Source organism: Loxodonta africana, chromosome 23 (genome assembly GCF_030014295.1).
Source record: "Loxodonta africana isolate mLoxAfr1 chromosome 23, mLoxAfr1.hap2, whole genome shotgun sequence".
NCBI classification, from domain to species: Eukaryota; Metazoa; Chordata; class Mammalia; order Proboscidea; family Elephantidae; genus Loxodonta; species Loxodonta africana.
This window is the reverse complement of record NC_087364.1, coordinates 47039223-47064448: the sequence shown is the minus strand read 5'-3', so window position 1 is coordinate 47064448 and position 25226 is coordinate 47039223. Positions and strand designations below refer to the sequence as shown.

The 25226-nt window shown below is 37.0% G+C and overlaps 2 protein-coding genes across 17 annotated transcripts in view; one reads left to right on the top strand and one right to left on the bottom strand.

Annotated features, from left to right (window-relative positions):
- The window catches only part of PHC3 (polyhomeotic homolog 3), a 96574-nt gene that overhangs the window by 46986 nt on the left and 24362 nt on the right, over positions 1-25226 (top strand). For 9 of the 13 annotated variants that reach the window (XR_010319125.1, XR_010319126.1, XM_064275460.1 and 6 more), the window contains 8 exons: positions 15-889; positions 1188-1235; positions 5338-5488; positions 8092-8342; positions 11830-11989; positions 20698-20812; positions 24595-24727; positions 24819-25050. Coding sequence is in view for 11 of the 13 variants with exons in the window: in XM_064275460.1 (XP_064131530.1) it covers positions 15-889; positions 1188-1235; positions 5338-5488; positions 8092-8342; positions 11830-11989; positions 20698-20812; positions 24595-24727; positions 24819-25050 (1965 nt within the window). In the remaining 2 variants the exon portion in view is untranslated. Of the gene's footprint in view, positions 1-14; positions 890-1187; positions 1236-5337; positions 5489-8091; positions 8343-11829; positions 11990-20697; positions 20813-24594; positions 24728-24818; positions 25051-25226 lie in introns of those variants that run through there. The other 4 variants (XM_064275454.1, XM_003416244.4, XM_064275457.1 and 1 more) reach the window with 3 other exon arrangements.
- Positions 8090-25226, bottom strand: part of GPR160 (G protein-coupled receptor 160) — a 39278-nt gene continuing 22141 nt past the window's right edge. For 2 of the 4 annotated variants that reach the window (XR_010319127.1, XR_010319130.1), the window contains one exon: positions 8090-8340. The gene's annotated coding sequence lies outside the window, so the exon portion shown is untranslated. Of the gene's footprint in view, positions 8341-20878; positions 25144-25226 lie in introns of those variants that run through there. The other 2 variants (XR_010319128.1, XR_010319129.1) reach the window with 1 other exon arrangement.

Sequence of the window (25226 nt, the reverse complement as noted above, 5' to 3'; positions counted from 1 at the left end):
TTTTTCCCTCACAGCTTCATATTCTCCAATTCAGCCTCATTCTCTAATAAAACATCAACAAATTCCTCTTCATTCACCACCTCCCAAGGTTTCCCACCATCAGCTGATACTACAACAGCAGCAGCAGCAGCAGATTCAGCCAGTCACACTTCAGAATCCAACTCAAGACCCACCCCCATCCCAACACTGTATACCACTCCAAAACCATGGCCTTCCTCAGGCTCCCAGTAACGCCCAGTCTCAACATTGTTCGCCAATTCAGAGCCATCCTCCTCCTCTAGCACTGTCTCCCGGCCAGTCGCAGTCAGCGCAGCAGTCTGTAGTCGTGTCTCCTCCACCACCTCACTCACCAAGTCAGTCTCCTACTATAATTATTCATCCACAAGCACTGATTCAGCCACACCCTCTCGTTTCATCAGCCCTCCAGCCAGGCTCAAACTTGCAGCAGTCCACTGCAAATCAGGTGCAGCCTACAGCCCAGCTGAATCTTCCATCCCATCTTCCGCTTCCAGCTTCCCCTGTCGTACATATTGGCCCCGTTCAGCAGTCTGCCTTGGTGTCCCCAGGTCAGCAGATTGTATCTCCGACATCACACCAGCAATATTCAACCCTGCAGTCCTCTCCAATCCCAATTGCAACCCCTCCACAGATGTCGACATCTCCTCCAGCTCAGATTCCACCACTGCCCCTGCAGTCTATGCAGTCTTTACAAGTGCAGCCTGAAATTCTGTCCCAGGGCCAGGTTTTGGTGCAGAATGCCTTGGTGTCAGAAGAGGAGCTTCCAGCTGCAGAAGCTTTGGTCCAGTTGCCATTTCAGACTCTTCCCCCTCCACAGACTGTTGCGGTAAACCTACAAGTACAACCGCCAGCACCTGTTGATCCACCAGTGGTAAGCCCTTGGAAGCTCTTTGACTTTCTTGCTGAACTGAAAGTAAAAACTGTTGTTTCCCACGTTGTGTTACAAAGCTAGATCTAAATGCCTGTGAATTTAAAAAGCTTGAAATCTCCAGATGTCAGTGTCTGACAAACATGCTATATAGGCCAAAAAAAAAAAGCCATTGTTTGTTGTAGTATGGTTGCATGCTTGATAATTGTGGTTTGATGGTTATGAAAGTCCCTCGTTAATTTTATTACTATTTAAACAAATCCATCTGCTATCTTTACAGAGTTGATTTTTTTTCCCCAAGGGAATGCATTTGAACCAGTGTCATCTGCACAAAGTTTTTTCTCTTAAGGTGATTATCCTTCATAGATCCCTTCTGTTGGCTTGTATGTTCTTAAACTGATGATTTCTCTAGCTAATCTTTTGGTTACATGCATTCTGGAATTCTGGGCCTTAAGGGGCTTTTGTTTCAAGGCGGAGGTATACTTATAGGATGTGATTTTTTGGTAAATATGTGTTTTGTAATTAAAATTTTATAAAAAGCATTGATTCTAGGAAAGAGTCCAACTTTACAAAAAAATTAACTGTAGACCATTTTGTAGAATTATTAAACTTAAATTTTTATTTCTAAGAAAATATATACTTAAAATGTTTCTCATTTAAAAAGCTCAAAATTTCAATGGCTGAATTTAATATTGAGGATAAAAAATCCATTGGGAGGAGTACAGATTTTGAATAATTGAGATGTAGTAAGGTTTGTCAGAATAAACCTCTAGAACAGCGCATCTTGCCTAGAAAGGAAAATTATCTTGAGCAATTTTTACTTTAAACGTTTTCCGAAGGGTTTTTTTTATTTACAAAATAATTTACAATAAAAACTGCAGTCACTAAAGATTTACTCAGAATGATCAAATTCATAATTAATTTCTAACTGAGGAAAAGAATCTTCTCAAAGGGAGGTATTATATCAAATCTCATTGAAGAGCTTTACCCCTTAAAGGTTAAAAACTTGTAGCTCAGAAAGGAGAGGAGTTTAGAAGTCTGGTCATTAATGGGAGACATTCTGGTTCTCAGGATGAAAATGTATAGATTTTTAATTACCATTCTGACTGACCTCAGTAGACATAAGGAGATTGAATGCCCACTTCCCATTCAGTTTTATTAAAAAGAGAACTTGACAAAACATCAGTGGAAATCTAGAAATGTTTGTCATTTCATTACCATGTTTTCTTTTAATGGGTTTTTGGAGACTTTGCAATGGGCATTGTAACATAAAGACATGGATTTAAGAAGTGTGTGTAGTACCTTCAAAGAAATCAAATACAATTTTTCTCACTTTCTAGTTCAGTGATTTTTTCAAGTTAAAAATAAAATGTCTTTATATTCCTTATATTTTTTTAATTGTTTTTATTAGAGTAACTTCGATGGAAGATATTTGGAATAAAAATATCACAGATATACTTTGAAACTAATTAAATTAAAGCTGACAACATTTGAGGTCCACTTTTGTCACTTCTCACCCTCTTCCTTTTTAATTAAGAAAAAATTTATCTCATTTTGGAAGTTTTTTGTTTTTTTTTTAATGAAAACCATAATGTTCTCTGCTCTCACTGGTATGATCATTATATTTGCTGTAGCTGTTCCCATACTATATTTTAACTTTATTTGAGTACTGTAGCTCTGTTAATTAAATTGCTCTATTTTTCTTTTATTATCTTTGGCAACTTTTTTTTTTTTTTTAAGTTTAATCAAAATAGTTCTTCACAAATTACCCCTTTCTGGTTATTTTGAAACATTTAAATGTTGTTCTTATGTGCCATTGAGTCGATTCCAATTCAAAGCAACCCTATGGGACAGAGTAGAACTGCCCCATAGGATTTCCAAGGAGCAGCTGGTGGATTTGAACTGCTGACCTTTTGGTTAGCAGCCAAGCTCTTAACCGCTGCACCACAGGATACATTTATTTTGTAAGAGGTGTGAAATTTTGAAAAGGGTGAATTTTCATTGACATTAGCGTATGATAAATAAGATATGATGAGGTAGATAATTTAGAACTACTAAACAAATGTTCCTCAGTTTGTTTAGGAAGAGAGACAGATGGGAACGGGGCAAGTCTGGCAGTCTTTGCTATCTTTAAAATGGTTCTAGCTAAACAGAAACTGATCTTGTGAGCAAAACCTTCGTTTTTTCTCTTTATTCAATATTTTAGTTGTTGCATCTAGATTTTTTTTCTTTTAATGCTGATGGTGCCAGATGTCTGCGACAGATTTGCCTTTGCCTGCTTCTTTTGTTCATTAACTAATTTTTCCTTTACTGGAGAAATTTGGAAGAAAGTATGTATAAAAAATTTGGAAGAAAGTATGTATAGTGAGGCTTAACTTTAAAGAATGAGAAGTATTTTAGCATATTTGTTAATGATTATTTTAAAATATACTGTTTGTGTTGTGGCTTTTCATTTTTTAATAATCCTTCATTTAAAAAAAAAAAATCAGGATTCTATGCATGATCAAACTTTGATTCCTTAAAAGATTCTGTAGCTTATGTTTGCATAAATGTGACAGCAATGAGATTACAGAGTTTCAGCTTTTTAAGAAAAGATGATGATTTTGGAAAGAAAAATAATATCTAATAAAGGAGTGCTACATAGATATAATTGACTTGGTTGATAAAACCATACTTGTTTAATTACATCTGAATCAACATCCCTGTCGCCTTGTAGTAGTGAATTAATGGATCACTACTACAGCAGATAGCCCTCACTAGAAAGTCTTTTTGTTCTTTAACCTCAAGGATGCTTTTTGGGGAATGACTTTCCCCCGTATTGGATATTATCAAAATTTTTTTATTGTCATGAACAGATACTAGCAGCTATCATTGTTGCATTGTTCCATAATGACTGCCTTCACATCTAAGGATCCAGGCAGACATGAGACAAGGGATCTCTTTTGGTAAATAAAACAGGTTTTGAGAAGTAGAATTGTGAACAAATAACTTAAAAAAATTTTGTCTACTTAGTAGCTGTTTTGGATCGCAGTTCTAGATATTTGGTAAAAATAACAATCAGTAACAGTAGTATTTTTAAGTTTCAAAAAAGGCAAAAAAAAGTTGTTTTAACTAGAGAATTGAAAACTTAGTGTTTTTTTTTTTTTTAAACTCCATCACTTGTTAAGCTATTCCTTTGTAAGTGAAATTTCATCGTTCCTTTTATAGCACGTTGTTTATGCTGGTTTCTGAAATCTTGATCATTTTTATATTTAATTTTATATACTTCAAATCATCAAACCTTTTCAATAGCTTAATTAAAAATACATACAATATTAGAAAAAAATTATTTTTCTTTAATGTTGCTTAGAGGTTTTTTATTTCATTAACGTGTATTGGAAATATTAATCAGTTTAGTTAAATAATCTTCAAAAAATCATCGTAAATTTAAATAATAATCTTTGCATATAAAAGAAGGGAGGTGAACCGTTTTGTGGTTTTGTTTTTAGTGACCTGTCTTTCATAAGTAAAGGCTAAATAAATTAAAAATGACGACAAATTAAATACCTATATCAGTCTCTAGAAGTGCACTTTGAAAATTAAGCTTTAAGTTTAATGAAACATTAGTAATAAGTTCACTTATTTTTAGTTCTTTGCCTCCTCAGAGTGTTTTTTGATTCTGTCTTCTATAATCTTGACAATTGTATAAGAAGGTAGTTAAAGACTTTAAAACTTTTCCACAAAAGTGTAGAGCAATAGTAAAGAACTAAACCTAATGTGTCAGATGGCTTGGGGGTGTGTGTGTGTGTGTGTGTGTGTGTGTGTGTGTGTGTGTGTTTGTGTAGATACTATTTCAAGAACAGATATTTTCTTTTTACCTGATGGTAGCTTATAAAAATTCTTCATTAGATTCTTGAGTAGAACAACAAAAAAAGGAAAAGATATAATTACATACCTTTTTTGTAGGCACGCGGATGTTATTTTCCATGATTTAATCTTTAATTCACATACTAATAATGAAGAAAAGCCTGAGGTGCAATATGTTTCTTGATATATTATGTGTCATTTTGAATATTTACTTAGCATCCCTCTGAAAAATATAAGTATCTGTTTTGATTTGCGAACACTAGAAGTTAACAGAAGCAATAGCGTAATTCCCAAAATAGTTATTTGGGTGTGAAAATAAAAATTCTCAAAATTAAAAATATGTCCCAATATGACTATATTTTCAGAAACCTTTGTGATTTTTACCCTAGATACAGATCCATAGCTTGCTTTTAGTAAAATATTGTCAAGTATTATGAAAAACTTTGTTACAGCGATTTCAGAGTTTTCGTTTCAAACTGTCAGAATAGTCATTTTAACTTTTTTTTTTCATTTAAAACACTTAGAATTTGATTTTTTTAAATTAAGAACACTTCATGAAACGTGTTTTGGAGAACGTCGGAAGGCAGCGTGGTTTGTCTTTACAGGTTTATCAAGTAGAAGATGTATGTGAAGAAGAAATGCCAGAAGAGGCAGATGAATGTGTCCGGATGGACAGAACCCCACCACCACCCACTTTGTCTCCAGCAGCTATCACTGTGGGGAGAGAAGACCTGACTTCTGAACATCCTTTGTTAGGTGAGCAAATTCCTAGATTTAGGGCAGTATTCTGTTTGATAAATGTTAGTAATGGGATAATTTGTGTAAGTGTGTTCCACAGGATTTTTTGTTCTTTTTGAGAATGTGCACAGCAAAACATACACCAATTCAACAGTTTCTACATGTATAGTTTAGTGATTTTGATTACACTTTTGGAGTTGTGAAACCATTTTCAGCGTCCTTTTCTGAGTTGTTTCTCCCTCATTAACATAAACTCACCATCCCCAACGGTTCCTGTCTAATGTTTTGAGTTGCTGTTGTCACTTTGATCCCATATAGATAGTTCTTAAAAAAGCGCAATGCTCAAGGAAGACCTTTTTTTACTAGTTAAGCTAAATATTGTTCAGTTTTAAGGTGACTTCATGGGATATTTTTGGTTTAAGGTTTAAAGATTATCTCAGGGGAATACTTGTAGGGGTTCATCCAGTCCCCTTGAGTGAATTCTAGATATTTTACTAAAACATTAATATAGTCAGTAGCTCAGTGTGTAGGTCCCAAAATACATGTTTTTTTTTTTGTTGTTGTTATTTAAAAAAATTTATCAATATCTTTTATCTAGATCAGGGGCTGGTAAACTACAGCACACAGGCCACATCCTTCTGTCTGCCTGGTTTTTTAATGACCCATGAGGTAAAGGTGATTTTTAGATATTTAAAATAGTTGAAAAGAATAATATTTCATGACACATAAATAAGGCGCCCTGGTGGCACAGCGGTTAAGAGCTATGGTGAGCTATGGCTGCTAACCAAAAGGTTGGCAGCTTGAATCCACCAGCTGCTCCTTAGAAACCCTATGGGGCAGTTCTTCTCTGTCCTATACGGCCGCTGTGAGTTGGAATCGACTTGGCAGCAGTGTTTTTTTTTTTTTTTTAATAAAGCACAGTACTTACAGGTGATATTATTTATTTCATGAGCCAATCTGTTATTTAGCTGAAAGGTGACCTCCGGAAGTGGTTTCAGTTCAAAGTTTAAAGGGTATCTCAGGGTGATAGTCTTGGAAATACGGCAGAGTGTTTTTTGATTCTATCTAGTTCTCCTGTTCTCAGGGTAGATGAGGCCCTGGTTTGTGTGATATCTCTGTTTTTAAAAACATTTAGGACTACCCAAGATTGGCAAATTTGTATGTATGATCTAAAAATTAATTAGAACATATACCAAGCATTATTTTCTGAACAAACCAAATTCTGCCTAATGCAGTTTTGTATTTCCAACATAACAAAGTATGTGTAAACTTGTAAGGGATGATGTCTCAGTTCCCCATAGATTTATTTTTTATCCCTCCAACAAGAAAATGTTTATCTCAGCAGATTATTTTATGGAACTAGATTGATTTATGGCTGTAATAGTGCTGTTATAAGCTGTATATTAATTACATCAGTTATTAAATGTGAACTTTTAGCTTTTTTTTCTGTTTCTGAGACTACACAGATGATCTGTCGTACTTTGATTAGCTGACTTTTTTTTTTTTTTTTATCTTCAAGGCATTCCTGTTCTTTTCTTTTCTTCTACCTAACTGGGTATATTTTGAGCATCTTTGATAGGGGCTATCAATCCATTTCATACTAATGGAGAGAATTTATCATATCAATTAAGAGTATGGTCTCTAGAGCCAGACTGCCTGAATTAGTATCCCAGCTCCAAGAGTTACTAGCGGTGTACCCTTAGACAAGTTATTTAATCTCTATGTGACTTGGTTTCTTCATCTGTAAAGTGGAGATAAGAGTATCTACCCATAGGCTACTTATGAGGATTGAATGAGTTACAGCATGTAAGGCACTTAATACAGTATCATGCATTATAATAAGTACTCTGTGAGTACTGTTATTATCTTTACACACGAGTTCCCTCCCTTCCCCATCAGATATCTATACTCACTGATATTCCTAAATATCAGCTGGTTCCATATTTCCACTTTAGTATGGGTAGTAAAAAGTCAGTGTCACTGACTGGGTAGGTAAAGTCTCCATCATGGGCTGTTAATTCTGCCTTATTATGTCTTCATAAGTCTGAAGGGGAGGAATCACAGTGATCCAGCCCAGCGTTTTGAACTTGCTTAGTGCTACAGTATTCTCCCAAATTGATGTTTGTGTGTCTTCTTGACATTAAGGGTGATGACCTATGTAAACCCATTAAAATCCCTACTTATTCTGTGCATTTCATGATCCCTTTTTTATTTAAGCATACTTTCAAAGTACTTTTCTCCCTGCCATTTGAAATATATAAACAGAAACACAGGGCATTTAATATCTGTCAGATTAAAAGAAAACAACATTTTAGTAATTATTACTGACATTCTAAAACTTTTTCATGTCTTCTGGGACCGTTATTTTTAACTAAGGCCTGAATGATAACTTTGAGCATTTACCCCCTTTTTGGTAAAGTGGGGATAACAGTAGTATATACCTTATAAGGTTATTGTGCAGATTAAATGAGACAATAAATATGAAGTTCTTAGAATAGCGTTTTAAACTACCGGATGTTACCTATTATCGCTGTTAGCGTTTATTCTTTTACGCTCTTCATATTTACCTGGACAAAATGCTGAAGATTTTTTTTTTTTTAAATCCCTTTTTTTCCCTCCAGAACAAGTGGACTTGCCTGCTGTGGCATCAGTCAGTGCTTCGGTAATTAAATCTCCATCAGATCCTTCACATGCTTCTGTTCCTCCACCTCCGCTTCTGCTTCCGGCTGCGGCTACAAGGAAGAGTGGTGCATCTGTGCCCAGCAGCACTCACAGCATAGAAAACAAACCTCCACAGGCTATTGTTAAACCTCAGATCTTGACCCATGTTATTGAAGGCTTTGTGATTCAGGAGGGATTGGAGCCATTTCCTGTAAGTAGCAAGCAAATTTGTATTTTTTAAACTTACCATTCATGTAATTTTCATTTTTTAGATTTAGTCTGTTCTTTTTTTTTTATATATTAAAAAGCTTAAAATTTTGTTTTTTTAAAAAGTTGTCAAATTTGTACCTGAACTATCTTTTCCTTTCTATACTATTCTTTGTATATTTCCAGATATTTTTCTAGAATTTTATACTAGCTGTTTAGTTGTATAAACTAAGGAAAAAAATGAAAGAATTTTCAGGATATGGGGATATCAATTTTATAATTTCTAGAAAAAGGTAGTTGGACATTCACCCCAACTGAATAAACCTTTCCCTCTCTCTTTTTTTTTTTCCCCCAAGGGGATTGAAGTGACACCTAACGCGTACTATTTTAAAAATGGTGTTGCTTATATAACATGATGCTTTGTGAGCTTTAACTTGAGTGCAAACAATAGTAACTTCCCAGTGACTTGGGAAGGGAATATATCTGAAGTCACCCAGTTGATGGTTTATAATCAGCAAATAGATTTTCTCATTGTTCCTAAATCTCAGCCTTCAATCAGGTTTTAAAAAATACTTTAAAATGTTCAGTGCAAAATGTAAATGCTACGTCTACTACTGAAAGTGTTATACCCTGGTAGTGTAGTGGTTAAGAGCTATGGCTGCTAACCAGAAGGGCAGCAGTTCGAATCCGCCACCTGCTTCTTGGAAACCCTCTGGGGCAGTTCTACTCTGTCCTATAGGGTTGCTATGAGTTGGAATTGACTCCAGTGGCAACCGGTTTGGGTTTGGGTTTTTTAAAAATAATTTGGAGCCCTTGTGGCTTAGTGGTTAAAGAGCCCAGCTGCTAACCAGAAGGTCAGCAGTTTGAATCCACCAGCCGCTTCTTTGGAAACCCTGTGGGGCAGTTCTGCTCTGACTTATAGGATCACCATGAGTCGGAATCTACTCGATGGCAACAAGTTTGGGTTTTTTTTGTTCTAATGTGTAATTTATATGCTGATACTTGGAGGCGAACATTTATCATGAGAAAACACATCAAAAAGAAGTAGACAAAAACCTGAAATATTTATTTTGAAGGCCTTTGATTCCCTTGACTTTCAGATTCATGGGTAGTGAAAATCCTCCATTGTAACAGTTGGTTACCCAATAAATTGCCATTGTGTTGTTTACTGTGTGTGTGTTAAACTTGGATCTCCTGTAAGAATTGTGATAGTCAGTAGAGGAACAGTCTCTTCTCCCCACGATTCAGTGTTTGAGTCCTGGCTGTACCGCATACTGACTAACTTTTGTGAAGTCCCTTAACCTTTCTGATCTTCATTTTGCTCACCTGGCAGACAGACATGATTCTTTGCTGTTATGGTTGTAGTGAGAGTTTAATGTGTATGAATTGCTCTGTGTGGTGCTTGGCATTTACTAGCAATAGCTATTATTAGCAGTATCACTAGTGGCAATTTTAACTTTTTCTCTGATCACAAAAGTAATATATGTTCTAAATGGAAAATTCGAAAAATGTATGGAACAAATAATCCCACATATACATAATAGGATCAAGATTAGTACTGTATGTATTAGTACTGTGTGTCTATACACGCACACACACACACACACTACTGCTTCTTAGTATATCTTGAGCATTTATTTTCCCATATCATTAATAAAATAATAAAAATATATTTTTATTATGGAAACATTTTGAAAGGTTACATAATATTCTACTTTGTGGACAACCATTTTTTATGTAATCCATTATTTTTGGACATTCAGGTTTCCTTTTTTTCACTGTTCAAACTGCTAAAATAAATTTTTTGTATATAATTGTCCACATTTTTAATAATTCATTAGCATAAATTCCTAGAAGTAGAATTATTAGATCACATTCCAATATATATTCAGAAAATTCTTGATATATATTGCTAAATTATTTTCTAGAAAGATTGTTTAAATTTATTTACTCAAAGTATATGCCGTTAACAGCATTATTGGTTTATTTTTGAGCAATAACTTCTATTCCAGATACATTAAGTATATTAACAAAAGTGAACAAAATTTAAAAGTTTGTGGTGATTTATTTGCAAGGCTAAATGTAGAAATTTCCAATTAGCTGTTTTGTCTTGTATGTAGCAGATACTGGAGACTTTTAGCCAGCATTCTTGAGGACTAAGATGTTGTTCTAGTCATCCTGTTTTTCTGATTAGCTGAGGGCTCACTAGCGAATCAGTAAATATTTCTGTTTTGCTGAAAATATTTCTAAAATAAGTAGCATTCATGACTTAACCAAGAATATTAGACACAGTGAAAATTTTTTGTTGTTTATTTTAATATTAATCTTTGAAGGTTTTTCCATTTCTTTGTGTGATTATAGTAGACTAGGTTGCTGCATTAGGAGTCTGGAGACTTGATCTCTACTCCTGATTCCTCTTTTATAAAGAAGTCTGCCAACACTTTGAACATCAATTCCTTTATCTGTAAAATACACAGTCATTCCTCTGTTGGAGAAAGCAAAACTTTCTAGTTAATTTAGAAGTCTTTTACGTGATCTGACAATGTGCACTGTGAGTCATCTGAGAGTTCAAAACCTTTAAACTAGTAATTGCTTTTTAGAGGCTCTATCTTGAGGAAATTACCTTATAAATAAAAACCTTTGTGCATGAAAGATAAATCTTAGAGGTTGTTTGCAGAAAACAAATCAATTAATTGACAATACTGGCTAATTCAAGCTTTATTGGTCATCGTGTATTTGTGTTGCAGTCATGGAAAAAAACTAAAGTTTTTGAAGGCAAATAATTAGTCAAGCAGTGCCTTGAGAGAGGAACTGCTTAATTAGGTAGTATTTTTTAAAAGTTAAAAAAAAAACTAAATATGCTGATAATTGTTGCCTTTGTCTTTCAGTGTTAGCCTTAGCCACTGAAGTATTCATAATGCAGGATAACTTGATGATTAGTATTTATTTTGACCATTGCTAAGTTTTTTTTTTTTTTTAATTTTATTGAGCTTTAAGTGAAAGTTTACAAATCTGGTCAGTCTCTCACATATGAACTTACATACACCTTACTACATACTCCCACTTACTCTTCCCCTAATGAGTCAGCCCGCTCCCTCCTTCCAGTCTTTCCTTTCTGGACCGTTTTGCCAGTTTCTAACCCCCTCTACCCTCCCATCTCCCCTCTAGACAGGAGATGCCACCACAGTCTCAAGTGTCCACCTGATACAAGTCCATTGCTAAGTTTTTAAGACTGTTTTTTAACTACATACTTAAACTGGAATCCTAGGTTCCATTTGACTGAGACTTTGAAGCAGCCAAACTACTGGTGACCTGAAAGAAGGCATTTATGTCCAGGTTGACTAACCTTTCCTTAAGGAATAAAGCACTTAGTGAATGGATCTAACTGACTGAACAAGTAAATTATCACGGGTACTATTCATTGCAAGAGGTTTTTAAAACAAGTTATTTCTGAATATCTTTTTAAACTTTATTCTCTTTCCCTTTTAAAGGTGAGTCGTTCATCTTTGCTAGTAGAACAGCCCATGAAAAAAAGGCCTGTTTTGGATAATCAGGTGATCAATTCTGTGTGTGTTCAGCCGGAACTACAGAACAATACAAAGCACGCAGATAATTCATCCGACACGGAGATGGAGGACATGATTGCTGAAGGTGTGTGGGCTTCACTTCAGAGACCCTTTAAATTAACTTCGACTTTTACTGCTTGAGAAAGGACTTGGATTTTTTATCCTACATAGATTTTCACTTGAAAGTGTTTACTATTTTAGTCTCATATATTGCATTATTTGACCAAAATAATGAGAAAGCTAAACAGGCTCTTAACGGCCAAATACCCAAAATAGCAAGATCGCTGTTAATTTGCATGATGTCAGTTTGAGTTTTGAAAGAGTGTGGGTGGGAAAAGTTCCATTACATATGAGAGAAAGGAATTCAGAATTTTAGGATCAAAACAACCAACTTTCTGTGTTTTTCAAAGCAGACTTAAGTAAAAAATGAATATTTCACTAAGTTTGCTTAGAAATTCAGAGTTTCTGGATTGTTTGGTTTTTCAACTTCCACATTCTGATGTTTGACATCAGGTGAATATTCCAATTGTATTAGGGGTGCACTCTTCAATCAAGAGATGGTTAAATTTGCTCACAGAGAAAAACATGACCCAACCTCCTTAATATTATATATTATAGAGAAGAATCCTTTTTTATAGACTTTATTCTAATAGTGAATATTCCATTGCAGTCAAAATGGTATACGCAATTACTGCAGAAAAACAAGCAAACATTAAACGATATACTTTATACCTTGAGTTTGCTAATAAAATCAGGAAATCCTTTTAGCATTTTTTTGAATGAAATTCTGAATTTCTGATTAAAAAAAAAAAAAAAAAAACTAGCTCTGTTCTCTAGGAGCATCTTGTGAGACTGTCCCTGACTGAGTCCGTTCATGATCTTGTAATTGGTACAGTTCAATGTAAGTAATTTAATAGCATTTAGAGGGACCCCTGGTGGTGAAGTGGTTAAGTGCTTGGCTACTAACTGAAAGGTGGGCGCTTCTACCCCACAAGTCACTCTGTGGGAAAAAGATGTGACAGTCTACTTCCATAAAGATTACAGCCTTGGAAACCCTATAGGACAGTTCTGCTCTTTCCTGTAGGGTCTCTGTGAGTTGGAATCAACTTGATGGCAATGTTTTTTTTTTTTTTTTTTTAAATAGCATTTCGTATAGTCATGGTTCTACAGGAGTGCATTAACACCTGTATCTAAGTAATTATCTTCAGCATATTAGTATGTTTTATCTAAAATGAATTTATTTTGCAAATATTTATTGAGCATATATAATGTACCCGTATTTTGCTAAATTAAGCAAAATAGCCTTTTGGTTAAGGAAAGTGATATTTATTGTCTTTGGTCACAGTTTTCCTAACTCTTAAAAGGAAAGCACCTCTGTCATTGTTGGTACTTTATAAACTTGGAATGTTTTCATTACTATTTTATTCCCTATTTGAATAGCAAAAACCCATTGTTGTCAAGTCCATTCTGACCCACAGCGACTCTAGAGGACAGAATAGAACTGCCCCATCAGGGTTTCCAGAAGTGGCTGGCGGATTTGAACCACTGGTCTTTTGGTTAGCAGCTGTTATCACTTAATCACTGCGCCACCTGGGCCCCAGATAGCAAAGAGTATAGTAAAAACGCCAAAACCAAACCTGTTGCGGTCAATTGATTCTGACTCAGTGTGACTGTATAGGACAGAGTTGAACTGCCCCATAGGGCTTCTAAGGAGTGGCTGGTGAATTCAAACTGCTGACCTTTTGGTTAGCAGCCATAGCTCTTAACCACTGAGCCACTAGGGCTCTAAAGAGTATAACTCAGTTGCCGTTGAGTTGATTCTGACTGAGTAGAACTGTCCCATAGGGTTTCTTTCCGAGGAGCTACTGGTGGATTCGAACTGCCAACCTTGTGGTTAGCAGCCATACTCTTAACCACCGAGCCACTAGGGCTCCAAAGAATGTGATACTCTTACTGCTAACTTATACTGAGTTCAATTTTATGTTTTACTTTTTATTTAAAAGAATGTTAACCATGAGAATTTTCAAACATAGATACAATTAGAGAGAATTATATAATGAATCTGCAATCACCCAGACTCTAACATTATCACCGAATTTCAACATTATTTTGCCATACTTGTTTTATCCATCCCTTTTGCGCACCTGCCTGCCTACCTTCTTTCTCTCAATCTCCCTCTCTAGTGTTTTTTTTTTTTTCTTTTTTTTCCTGAACTTTAGATGAAGATTTACAGAACAAACTAGTTTCTCATCAAACAGTACACACATTGTTGTATGATATTGGTTAACAACCCCATGATATGTCAGCACTCTGCCTTCTCAACCATGGGTTGCCTGTTACCAGCTTTCCTGTTCCTTCCTGCTTTCCAGTCCCTGCCCCAGGGATGGTGCGCCCCTTTAGTCTTGTTTTGTTCCACGGGCCTGTTCAATCTTTGTCTGAAGGGTGACCCTCAGGAGTGGCCTCATTACTGAGCTGAAAGGGTGTTTGGGGGCCATACTCTCAGGGTTTCTCCAGTCTGTCAGGCCAGCAAGTCTGGTCTTTGTTTTTGAGTTAGAGGTTTGTTTTACATTTTTCTCCAGCTCTGTCCTGGACTTTGTACTGTGATCCCTGTCAGAGTAGTCAGTGGTGGTAGCCTTGCACTAACTCTTTGTGCTGGACTCAGTCTGGTAGAGGCCATGGTAGACATGGTCCATTAGTCATTTGGACTAATGTTTCCCTTGTGTCTTTAGTTTTCTTCATTCTTCCTTGCTCCTGAAAGGTTGAGACTAGTGGAGTATCCTAGGTGGCCTCTCACAGGCTTTTAAGACCCCAGACACTGCTCACCAGAGTAGAATGTAGAACATTTTCTTTATAAACTCTGTTATGCCAATTGAGCTAGATGTTCCTTGAGACCATGGTCCCCACCGCCCTCAGCCCAGCAATTTGGTCCCTCAGGGAGTTTGGATGTGTCTATGGAGCTACTGTGGCCTTGCCTTGTACAGGTTGTGCTGGCTTCCCCAGTATTGTGTACTGTATTACCCTTCACCAAAGTTACTGCTCGTCTTTTGTGTATTAAATGTTTTTCCATCTCCGCCCTCCCCTCCCTCGTAACCATCAAATATTGTTTATTTTTGTATGTAAACCTTTTCATGAGTTTTTACTGTAGTGGTCTCATATAATATTTGTCCTTTTGTGATTGACTTATTTCCCTCAGCATAATGTCCTCTGCTGAGTTCCTTTTGTTTGTGGATTTCTTTTGTTTTTATAGATTTTGTTTTTATTGAGCCTGTATGTTTTTTGTCTTCATATTGCTGAGTAGGTTTAACTTCCTTTGTGGTTAGCTTGAAATTTAACCTTACCTTCCTAGGCTTGAACCAGTCTATTATTATGTGGTATCGCCTTGCCTTTCTCTCCATTAGAGAGTTCTATACCTATACCGTTTATTCCCTCTTTTATTGTTCTGACATTGTTGTCATTTACCAATTAACCTCTCTGGTCCCCTGTTGGAATTCTTTTGGTTTTGGAGAGTCCTTGAGAGTTCATTTCCTAGGTTGATGTCTGGCTGGTACAATCTTGCATCCTAGATTCAGGATGTGGTCTGATGTTGTTTGCTCTCAGACTGAACGACCCTTTAATAATTCTGGTAAATTTGGTTTTATATATTCCCTTAATTACTGTTTATCTGGAAATGTCGTAATTTCACCATCATATTTGAACTAAAGTTTTGCAGGATATATTGTTCTTGGTCGGCAGTTTTTTTTAAGGTTTTATATATGTCGTCCCATTGCCTTCTTGCCTGCATGGTTTCTGCGAGATAATCAGAGCTTAGTCTTATTGTTTCTTCTCTGTATGTGACTTTTTATTTTTCTCAGGCTGCTTGCAGGATTTTTCCTTTCTCTTTGGTTTAGCGAGTGTGATTATGCTACGCCTTGGTGTTTTTCTTTTGGGGTCTATCCTGTACAGGGCTTGTTGAGCTTCTTGGGTGGTCACCTTTTCATCACTCATGATATCAGGGAAGTTTTCCATCAGCAATTCTTCAATGATCCTCTCTGTGTTTTCTGTTTTCTCTCCCTGCTCTGGAACTCAAATCACTTGCAGATTTTTGCTTTTGACTGTATCCCACATTATTCTCAGGGTTTCTTCATTTTTCTTCATTCTTTTTCTCTGATCTTTCCTCAGAATTTTATCCAAGTGTTTGTCATCAGTTTCGCTGATTCTGTCTTCCATCATTTCAAACCTGCTCCTCAGCCCTTCTTGGACACTGCCCATTTCTGAAATCTTGTTGTTTATCTTTTGGATTTCTAATTGTATCTGTAAGATTTCTAGTTGTGAATTTACTTTGGCATTTTGCTCCTGTATTACTTTCCTGAATTGTTCTGCTTTTTTGTCTGTATTTTCCATGAATTTGTCTGCCTTTTCCAAAAATTTGTCTGTTTTTTTCCTCATTTTTGTCTGCTTTTTCCTTCAACTCTTGGATTGCTCTGAATATTAGATTTGAATTCCCTGTCAGGTAGTTCTCGTGCCTTTTCTTCTACTGGAAAGTCATCTGGTGTTTTATTTTGGATGCATACTGGACCCATCCTGTCCTTTTTTTTTTTTTTTTTAATGTTTTGATATTGTCTGCTGTCTTTGGGACATTCAGTAGTAATTTTCTTGATTGTAGATTTGTTTGTTTTGTCCTGCTTTTTTGTTTTATTTGGTTATGCCTGAGCAGGTGGGCTATGTGCTCTTTGTTGTTTGCTCGTCTGTCGTCACGATACTCTTCATCTCCTTGTCCAATGGGCAGAGCGAGTCATTCAGCTGTGGTGCAGCAGGGCAGGTCCAGCTGAAGGGGTGGGGCTGGGATGGATTATTTGTGGCAGGTACTAGGGCTAACAGGGTGGGCCAGGAATCAGTGCTGGGCAGGTTCCAGTAGGCCGTTCCCGTGCTGCTTGGGGGTGTGATGTTCAGTGCACGGAGCAGGTAGGCAGGAAGGGGGAGAGGTGGTGATGTGTGGAGCATTATAGGGGTGTGGGAAAGAGGAGAGAAAAACAGGAGCCAAAAACAAGCAAGCAAAGGGGGAAAAAAAAAGTGCCAAGGGAGCTTGCTGTTGGAGTGGAGAGGTGAGAAACAGAGAAATGTAGAAAAGTGAAAAGAAAAAGAGAAAAAGAAAGAAAAAAATAACTAGATAAAAATTTGGAAAAGAGAGAAAAAGAAAAGCCCCCAGGAGTCCTGGAGTCCCACCAGTAGGGCTGCTAAGATGGGTGAAGTGGCTCCCAGGCTGTACAGTATAGCCTGGCTAGAGAGGGGTATAGATATCACACAGCACCAGGTATTCAGGAGACAGGAAAAGAAGGTAAGTGTAGAGAGAGGAGAACTGAGAAATGAAGATAGACTGAAACGGAAAAAGAGAAAAGAAAAAATAAAATGCCCCCAGGGATCCCACCTATGCGGCTGCACAGATTGGTGGAGTGGCTCCTAAGCTGTGCAGTGCAGCCCGGCTAGAAGGGGCTCCCAAGCTGCAAAAAGAAAAAAACAAACAGAACAGATCAAAGCAAAACAAGGGGGAAAAAAGGCCCCAGGGATCCCACAAGCGTGGTGTCACGGGCCAGGGGAGTGGTTCCCCAGTTGAGCGTGGCTTCAGAGCCTTTCAGGAAGAAGGAAAGATGGCACACGGAGCCAGGTGTTCCAGAGAAAGGAGGGGGAGGTGGTAGGAGGCACAGAAGAAACCAAAAGATGCAGAAAGAAGCGGTATGAGCTCAGGGGCCCGGCCAGTGTGGGCAGGGCGAATCCAAGCAGCCTGAGGCCAAAGCAGTTGCCTCTCAGCCAAGATACTGCAGCTGGCGGGAAGCAGAGGAGGCCGAAGGGGGGAGGGGGGGACTAGGAAAGCCCATATCGCTTGTTCTCGGGTGCTCTGTCGCCCGCTGGGAACTTGGTGAAGCCGATTTCCCCTACTCCTTGTCCGCTGATCTCTGACGTGGGTGGGGCGAATCCAAGCGGCGCAGACACTGCACTTTCCAGCCGGCCAAGCCACCATAGCCAGCCAGTAAGCTCAGAGGTAGAGCAGCGGGAGAGAAGGGGGGTGGGAGAGCATGTATTGCTGGTTACCAGGTGCTCTGTCTCCTGCTGGGAGTTCCTCAAAGCTGCTTTCCCGTGCTCCCTGTTTGCTGACCCCCAACTGGAGTCAAGATGGCGAATTTGTGCTGCCTTAGCTGATGGGGCCCTCCGCACATATCTCTCCTCAATCTCAGTCCTCTGTCAGTTTCTTATTCCATTGGGTGTTTGGCTGAGATCTTTCTCTCTCTCCATTTGGCACTTCAGGTTCCAGGAATGACGTCTGTCTCTGTTTTACGGGTCTTTGCTGTGGAGGGACGGCGTGGTGCTTCTGTCTGTGGCACCATGTTGGCCAAAAGTCCTCTCTCTCTAGTATTTTAAGGAAAGTTATAGCCCTTATTTTATTTCATCACTATATACTTCGGTGTGCATCTCTGAAAAATATGTAAATTTTCTTATGCAACTACAATGCCGTATCACACATAACAATAATAATTCCATAGTCAGATTTCTCCAGTTATTTAAAAAATAATGTCTTTTTTAGGTTATTTTGTTCTTATTAGGATCCAAACATGGTCTACATCTTGCTTTCTGTTATTATGAATTTAATTGCATTTAATTCCTAGCTTTTAGTTATAAATACTACTTTATCTGAGAAAAAAATTTTATTTGAAATAACCATAGCAAAGATAAATATGCAGGGATTCTTTTTTTCCTTACTTATGTCTATGAGTATAAATGAAAGTCTAGGTTAAAAAGTGTTTGTAATATGCCCCCTTGTGTTCACATATTGGAAGAACAGGGAAAACTGTTGAGGAAACTTGACAGCATGTATAGCATATGCTGTACTCTGCTACAACCTGTAAACTGTGTGTAGAAGTAATATACAACCTCTCTTCCTCAAGGAGCTTTTAATTTGGTTTGGAACTAGAGAATCTCCATAATAAAAAGATAAGGAGTAGAAAATGATGTTTTAAATGAATTATATAGACAGTAGTAATTTAGGACTTTAAGATTGGCTGAGACTGTTCTCAGTTTGGTAAGTTTCCTATAGAGATAGGATTTGACCTGGGTCTTGGATAATAAAGCATAGATTGAAGATTACAAACAGGAACAACATTTCAGGATAGAACACCATGAATAGGTGCAGAAAGAACGTCTAAGCATCAGGCAACTTCAGGAGTCAGTGAAGAGAAGAGAGTTGGGTCAGAGAAGTAGTGGAAGTAAGACTGGCAGAGTCAGATTATAGAGTACGCTGGATACCAAGACTAAGGAGTTAAGAGTTATCTCGTCAAACGGATGGTTACTGGTTTATAGGCAGGTGACATGAGCAAAAGCATGTTTTTGAAAAATCTGGTCATCCGCAGGATGAATATAGAAGGTTTAGACATGTAATTAGCACCGTCATGGTGGCATGAGGAAGGAAAGAATAAATGGGAAATAAAACAAAGGGAGTTCAACAGGACGAGGTATCAGAATAAGAAAATATTAAAGATAATTTATTTCATAGTGGAGACATAGTTACATAAAGTGAGCTAAAATTTTAAATACTTCATAATTTAATTTCTCAAGGTAATTTTATAATTCCTTTGTCTATTACGACATACTTAAGCATCTGTGGGAAGTGGTGTGAAATAGTGATGTCACTTATTTAGTGGCTTTGGTTTTAGTAGTATATACAATTTAATTCACTATAAAAAACTTCAGGGTTAGGATTAAAGCACTTTGTCATCTGCTTCTCCAGTAAAACTGGCAAATGTGAGTGCCCAGACTTAAAGAGTACATGTCGTCCATGCCCGTATTTCAGAGTCCCAGGCTTCATCTTAACAAGCCTTTGTTAAATGGATAATACAGAAGAAGCATAAGTGCTCACAGCTAAGCTTTTGTTAGTGGAGTGCTTTTGTTGCATATTTTATATGACTTGGCATAGGAATTATGATGCTAGAAAGTGACAAGATAGATTAAAAAATTAAACAGTTTTCATTGAAGTATTTCTTGAGTACTTATTGCAGGTATTAGTACTCTGTTAGTTCTTACGTGGAAAATAGACAACAGAACTGTCACTTTTTTATGCCTACTACCTGTTGCCGCTCAGCCTTCACTGCATTTCTTGGGAAGGTATTATAAACCTTTCTACGGATGAGAAAGCTGGTCAAGAAGATTAAGTTGCTTGCTTATAGGTGACTGCTGTTTAGTACTTGAGGATTTAGGTAGGAATTTTCTTTGGGTTCTATGCTGTATAACCTGAAGAAAGAAATGGATGTAGGTCTGGAGGAAGGAGATTCTAACTTAATAGGGAGCACCCTGAAAAAAGCACCCCTCTTTGAAGTCATCCTTGTTCTCTCCATTTAAAGTTCAGTGTTCAGTGCCATATATTCCCATACCACACTGTGTCTAAATTCAGATCCCACATGCTGCTATTTGAAAGTGTTCCTTCTGGAGGGTGGTGACTATGTCTTATTCATCTTCATTCCTCTCATGATGCTTAATAAAGCTATTTGCATATTTTAGACATGGTGGAATCTTCGTGAGATGAACTGTTAAAACTGTAATCCTTATTTATATAGAGAAAACACTGTATAATTTATATGCAGAAGCAAGAGGGAATTGATGGAGGTGGTTGTTTAATGGAGGCTTTAACCTTGCCAAAGTGGCTATGAATTGAAAAGTTAAAGAGCCATTGGTCTGAACCATCAGCATCTAACCAAAGTAGCCGTTAAGAGAAGATGAGCTGCTGCAAATAAAATTTTTGGAAATTTTCCTTTTGTTTCCTTTTTTTAGAGACATTAGAAGAAATGGACAGTGAGTTGCTCAAGTGTGAATTCTGTGGGAAGATGGGATATGCAAATGAATTTCTGCGGTCAAAACGATTCTGCACTATGTCATGTGCCAAAAGGTATCTCTGTTGTCTTGAATTTCATAAAGCACAAACCAAAAACCACTGCTGTGAGACCAAAAAACCTTCATATAGTCTACCAATAGCAAAACATAGGTATTATCATAAAATGCAGGAATAATATAAAATAGACATCATCTGGAGCTACCTTGGTATATAGCTTTTAAATTTTGGTCTGTGAAAATTATGTACTCATAACACTTACAATGAGTTTTACAGTGTAATATTGAATTAGAAATCTTCTGGTGGTTGCAGTATGTTTAGGAGTATCACTCCTGTGAAGTGATCAGGATATTATAGAGTATTAGTCCTTAACATATCTAAACGATATTTGTTTTATCAACATTGAAATACTTGGGTATCTTAGTTACCTAGTGCTGCTGTAACAAATAGGGAGCCCTGGTGGCATAGCAGTTAAAGCGCTCAGCTGCCAACCAGAAGGTCGGTGGTTCAAACCCACCAGCCACTCCGTGGGAGAAAGGTTGGCAGCCTACTTCCATAAGAATTTACAGCCTTGGAAACCCTATGGGGCAGTTCTACTCTGACCTATAGGGTTGCTATGAGTTATAATCGATGATAGTCTTTTTTTTTTTTTCCTTTTTTTGCTGTAACAAATACTACCATGAGTGGGTGGCTTTAAAGAACAAGAATTTTGTGTCTTACAGTAGTTTTGCAAGGTAGGAGTCCAGTTCCAAGGTATTGTCACAGGTAGGCACCTTTTCTTTCCTTAGGGTCTAGGAGAAGATCCTTGTCTCTTTCTGCTTTTGTAGCCCTGGGCATTTCTCAGCATTCCTTGGCTGCTTGTAGATGTGTCTTCCCATGATACCTGTCTTCTTCTGTGTCTGTGTGTATTCTGCTCTTTTTTATAAGACGTCACTCAGAAGGGATTAGGTTTAGGACCCACTTTACTCTGTTATGACTTCATTAACGTGACCCTATTTCTATGCAGTGTCATATTTATAGGTACAGGAGTTAGAACTTCAACATAACTTTTTTGAGGGGCATAATTTACTTTGTTTAAAATTGTTTTGATTGTATCTTATTTGTTTGAACTATATCCTGTCTTAGGTTTTTAAGTGGGGCCGCTATAGCAATAAATTCCCCTACATTGCCACATTATCAGACAGCAAAATGTCTGTCTTTTTTAAACCAGTAGTTTTAATAGTAATTATTGTAGATAAATAGGAGCCTCTGGGTGCTGCAAATGGTTAACATACCTGGCTGCTAACTGAATCTACCCAGTGGTGCCTTGGAAGAGAAGGGCCTGGTGATCTACTTCTGAAAAAACAGCCATTGGAAACCTTATGGAACACAGTTCTACTCTGACACACGTGGAGTTGCCATGAGTCAGAATCTGCTCAACAGCAACTGGTAAAATTATAGATTAATAGGATGAATAACAAAAGAAACGTTTGGTCTTTTAATTAATTTTATAATTCCCAAATTTAGTTTACATTAAAAAAAAAAACCTTTGATTATAAATCATAATTGCATAAGTACTACTTAAGTTGAAGTGTACACACAGATCGATTATTTTAAAACTTGTTCTGTGTTCAGAAAAGTGATTGTTCCCTCAAAGAATTAAGATCTTGATTGTACATACTTAGGGAATTTTTTGCTTGAACATTTCATTTGGATGAATGTACTAAAATATACTTAGAAAAACTTAAATTATAAAAGTCATAGAAGTATTTTCCTCCAAAAATAGGTTTATTGGTTTCTCACTTGTTAAACTGTTTTACTCAAATAGTCTTTCATGTTATTGATAGCCCTATAATCAAATTATGTAACGCTTGGTTTAACTTGATATTTTTTTAGTTTGCATATACCACAAGAAAAAAGTGGCACTCTGATTCTAAGTGATTAAAAACTCTGAAAACTTGGGAAAAGGACTATGTTTGCGAATATTTTAGGTATTTAACTCTTCAGAAATATTTCAGGGTATTTAACATTTAATTCTGTTCTATAGTCGCCCACTTATGGCATTTTTTGTTACAGCAGTACTAGCTAACCAAGACAGAATTTGGTACCAGGAATGGGGTGCCGTTCTAACAAATACCTAAAGTGTAGAAGTGAGTTTGGAGTCTAGATGGCCTTGAAGAAACTGTTGGAAGAATTAAGGACAGTGGGGTGATTCTGATGAGAGTTCAGTAAGAAATGAGGGATCCTCATTTAACTCTAAAGAAGGTGAGCTTCTCTAGAAGGTTTGGGGCCCCGTGATAGCGAAATATGGACGAGAGAGCAAAGAAGAGAGGATAAATTAGGGCAGAGAGGAACTGCTGCTGATTACATGCCTGCCTAAATATGTGGAGATCTAAATGTTTAGGAACTAGATATCGAGTATATAATTATTTTCTTTTCTCTGTCCTTTTTCTATGGGGAAAGAAGCTTTGTTAATTGAGCTAAATAGAAATCAGAAACCTACAGAGTTGAGCCCACAGGTGAACATAGCAGGAGCTTATTGTTTTGGGGTAAAATAAAGTGTCCATCAGGGTGCTATTTTTTTTTTCCCATAGAAAAATAGCCTGTTCATTCTCATAGTACTTTTTACTTCTCCCTCCTGATATTTTCATAAATCATAGGTGAGGAAAACTTATTTTAGTATCTACCTACTAGTCCTAGTTATCAGTAGCAAAATTAACTGGGATTCATTTTTGTCATTTTCCTGAAAAATCTTCTTAGAGCAAAAGAGTTTTAAAACTATGAATCACAGTTATAGTAGGAACTGCATGTATTTTTCTCAGTCTTTTCATAGCTTTCTATTCTTCTTTCCAGGGAAGGTGTTGGCCAGATCCTTGCCACCATCTGTTTTTGTATGGTCCACAAGCTAAGGATGGTTTTTAAATTGTAAAATATCAAAAGAAGGATAATATTTCATGACGTGAAAATTATGTCCAAATTTCAGTGTCTGTAAATAAAGTTTTATTGGAACACAGCCATGCTCATTTGCTTACATATTGTCTATGCCTGCTCTTGCACTACAATAATGCAGTTGAATATTTGGGGACAGAGACCGTGTGATCCACAAAGCCGGAAATACTGACTAATCTGGCCCCTTTACAGAAAAAGTTTTCCAGCCCCCATTCTAGGGCTTTGGAGCCCAATAAGTGGCATAGAACTGTTTTAAGTTTTCATCACGTCTTATAAAATTCTATGTTCAAAACCACTAGGCAATCTGTTTTTATAAAAGGAAAGTAATCTTTCAGCCAATTTTAAAGAATTACGTACTTCTGAATTTTCTGAATAGCGGGGGCACTGAATTCCTTGTGTAACTTTGAAATCTCTAACTTTGTGTTGATTTCAGCAATACTTGAAAAATATTTTACTAGCTGTTTAAGGTTTTCCCCCTCCTTACTTCATACCTATTTTTATTAATCTTATAATGATTACTTAGGAAAGTATCAGTTTAAATAAACATAAATAGTTAATATATTAACTTCTGTTTCTCCTGGAACCTTGAATTATTTTGCTGCTGTGAAAAATGATATCATCTGTATTTTGCATAAAAATCCCACTATCATGCTGTTATCAGGAGAAAATATCAATACCTTGTTATAGGTGGTCAGTATTAGGTTGGGATATATAATATACACAGGGGCCATGACTTGACCTCTAGCATAAGTAAATCCATTGAACGTTATGGTTTACTTTATGAGGTACTGTAGTCTGCAATGAAGTATATGGCACTTACTGATTCATAGTTGCACTTCGAAGTCGTAATTGAATACTAAATGGCATGTCCCATGTATCATTTAATAGTTTTTCTTTCTTGAATTTCTTAGGTACAATGTTAGCTGTTCCAAAAAATTTGCACTTAGTCGTTGGAATCGTAAGCCTGATAATCAAAGTCTTGGGCATCGTGGCCGTCGTCCAAGTGGCCCTGATGGGGCAGCAAGAGAACATATCCTTAGGCAGGTCTGTAGAAACCTTGCTTCACTGTACAATACCCTTTTCAGAAATGCAAGGAAAGTACAGTGCTGTATTTTACTTGTACTACATTTTCCAGCTTCCAATTACTTATCCATCTGCAGAAGAAGACTTGGCCTCTCATGAAGATTCTGTGCCATCTGCTATGACAACTCGTTTGCGCAGGCAGAGTGAGCGGGAAAGAGAACGTGAGCTTCGAGATGTGAGAATTAGGAAAATGCCGGAGAACAGTGACTTGCTGCCAGTTGCACAAACGGAGCCATCAATATGGACTGTTGACGATGTCTGGGCTTTCATCCATTCTCTGCCTGGTAGGTGATTCACGACCTTGGCCTCAGTATTTTTCTCATGCACTCACACACAGCAGTGATGTTAGATCCATCCACACCTGTTGCACAAAAGGGCTAGAGAAGCGAGAAGTACTGTGTATATATATTAATTAAATGGCATTTGCTATTGAAATGTGATCTGTTTCCTCTTGCTTATT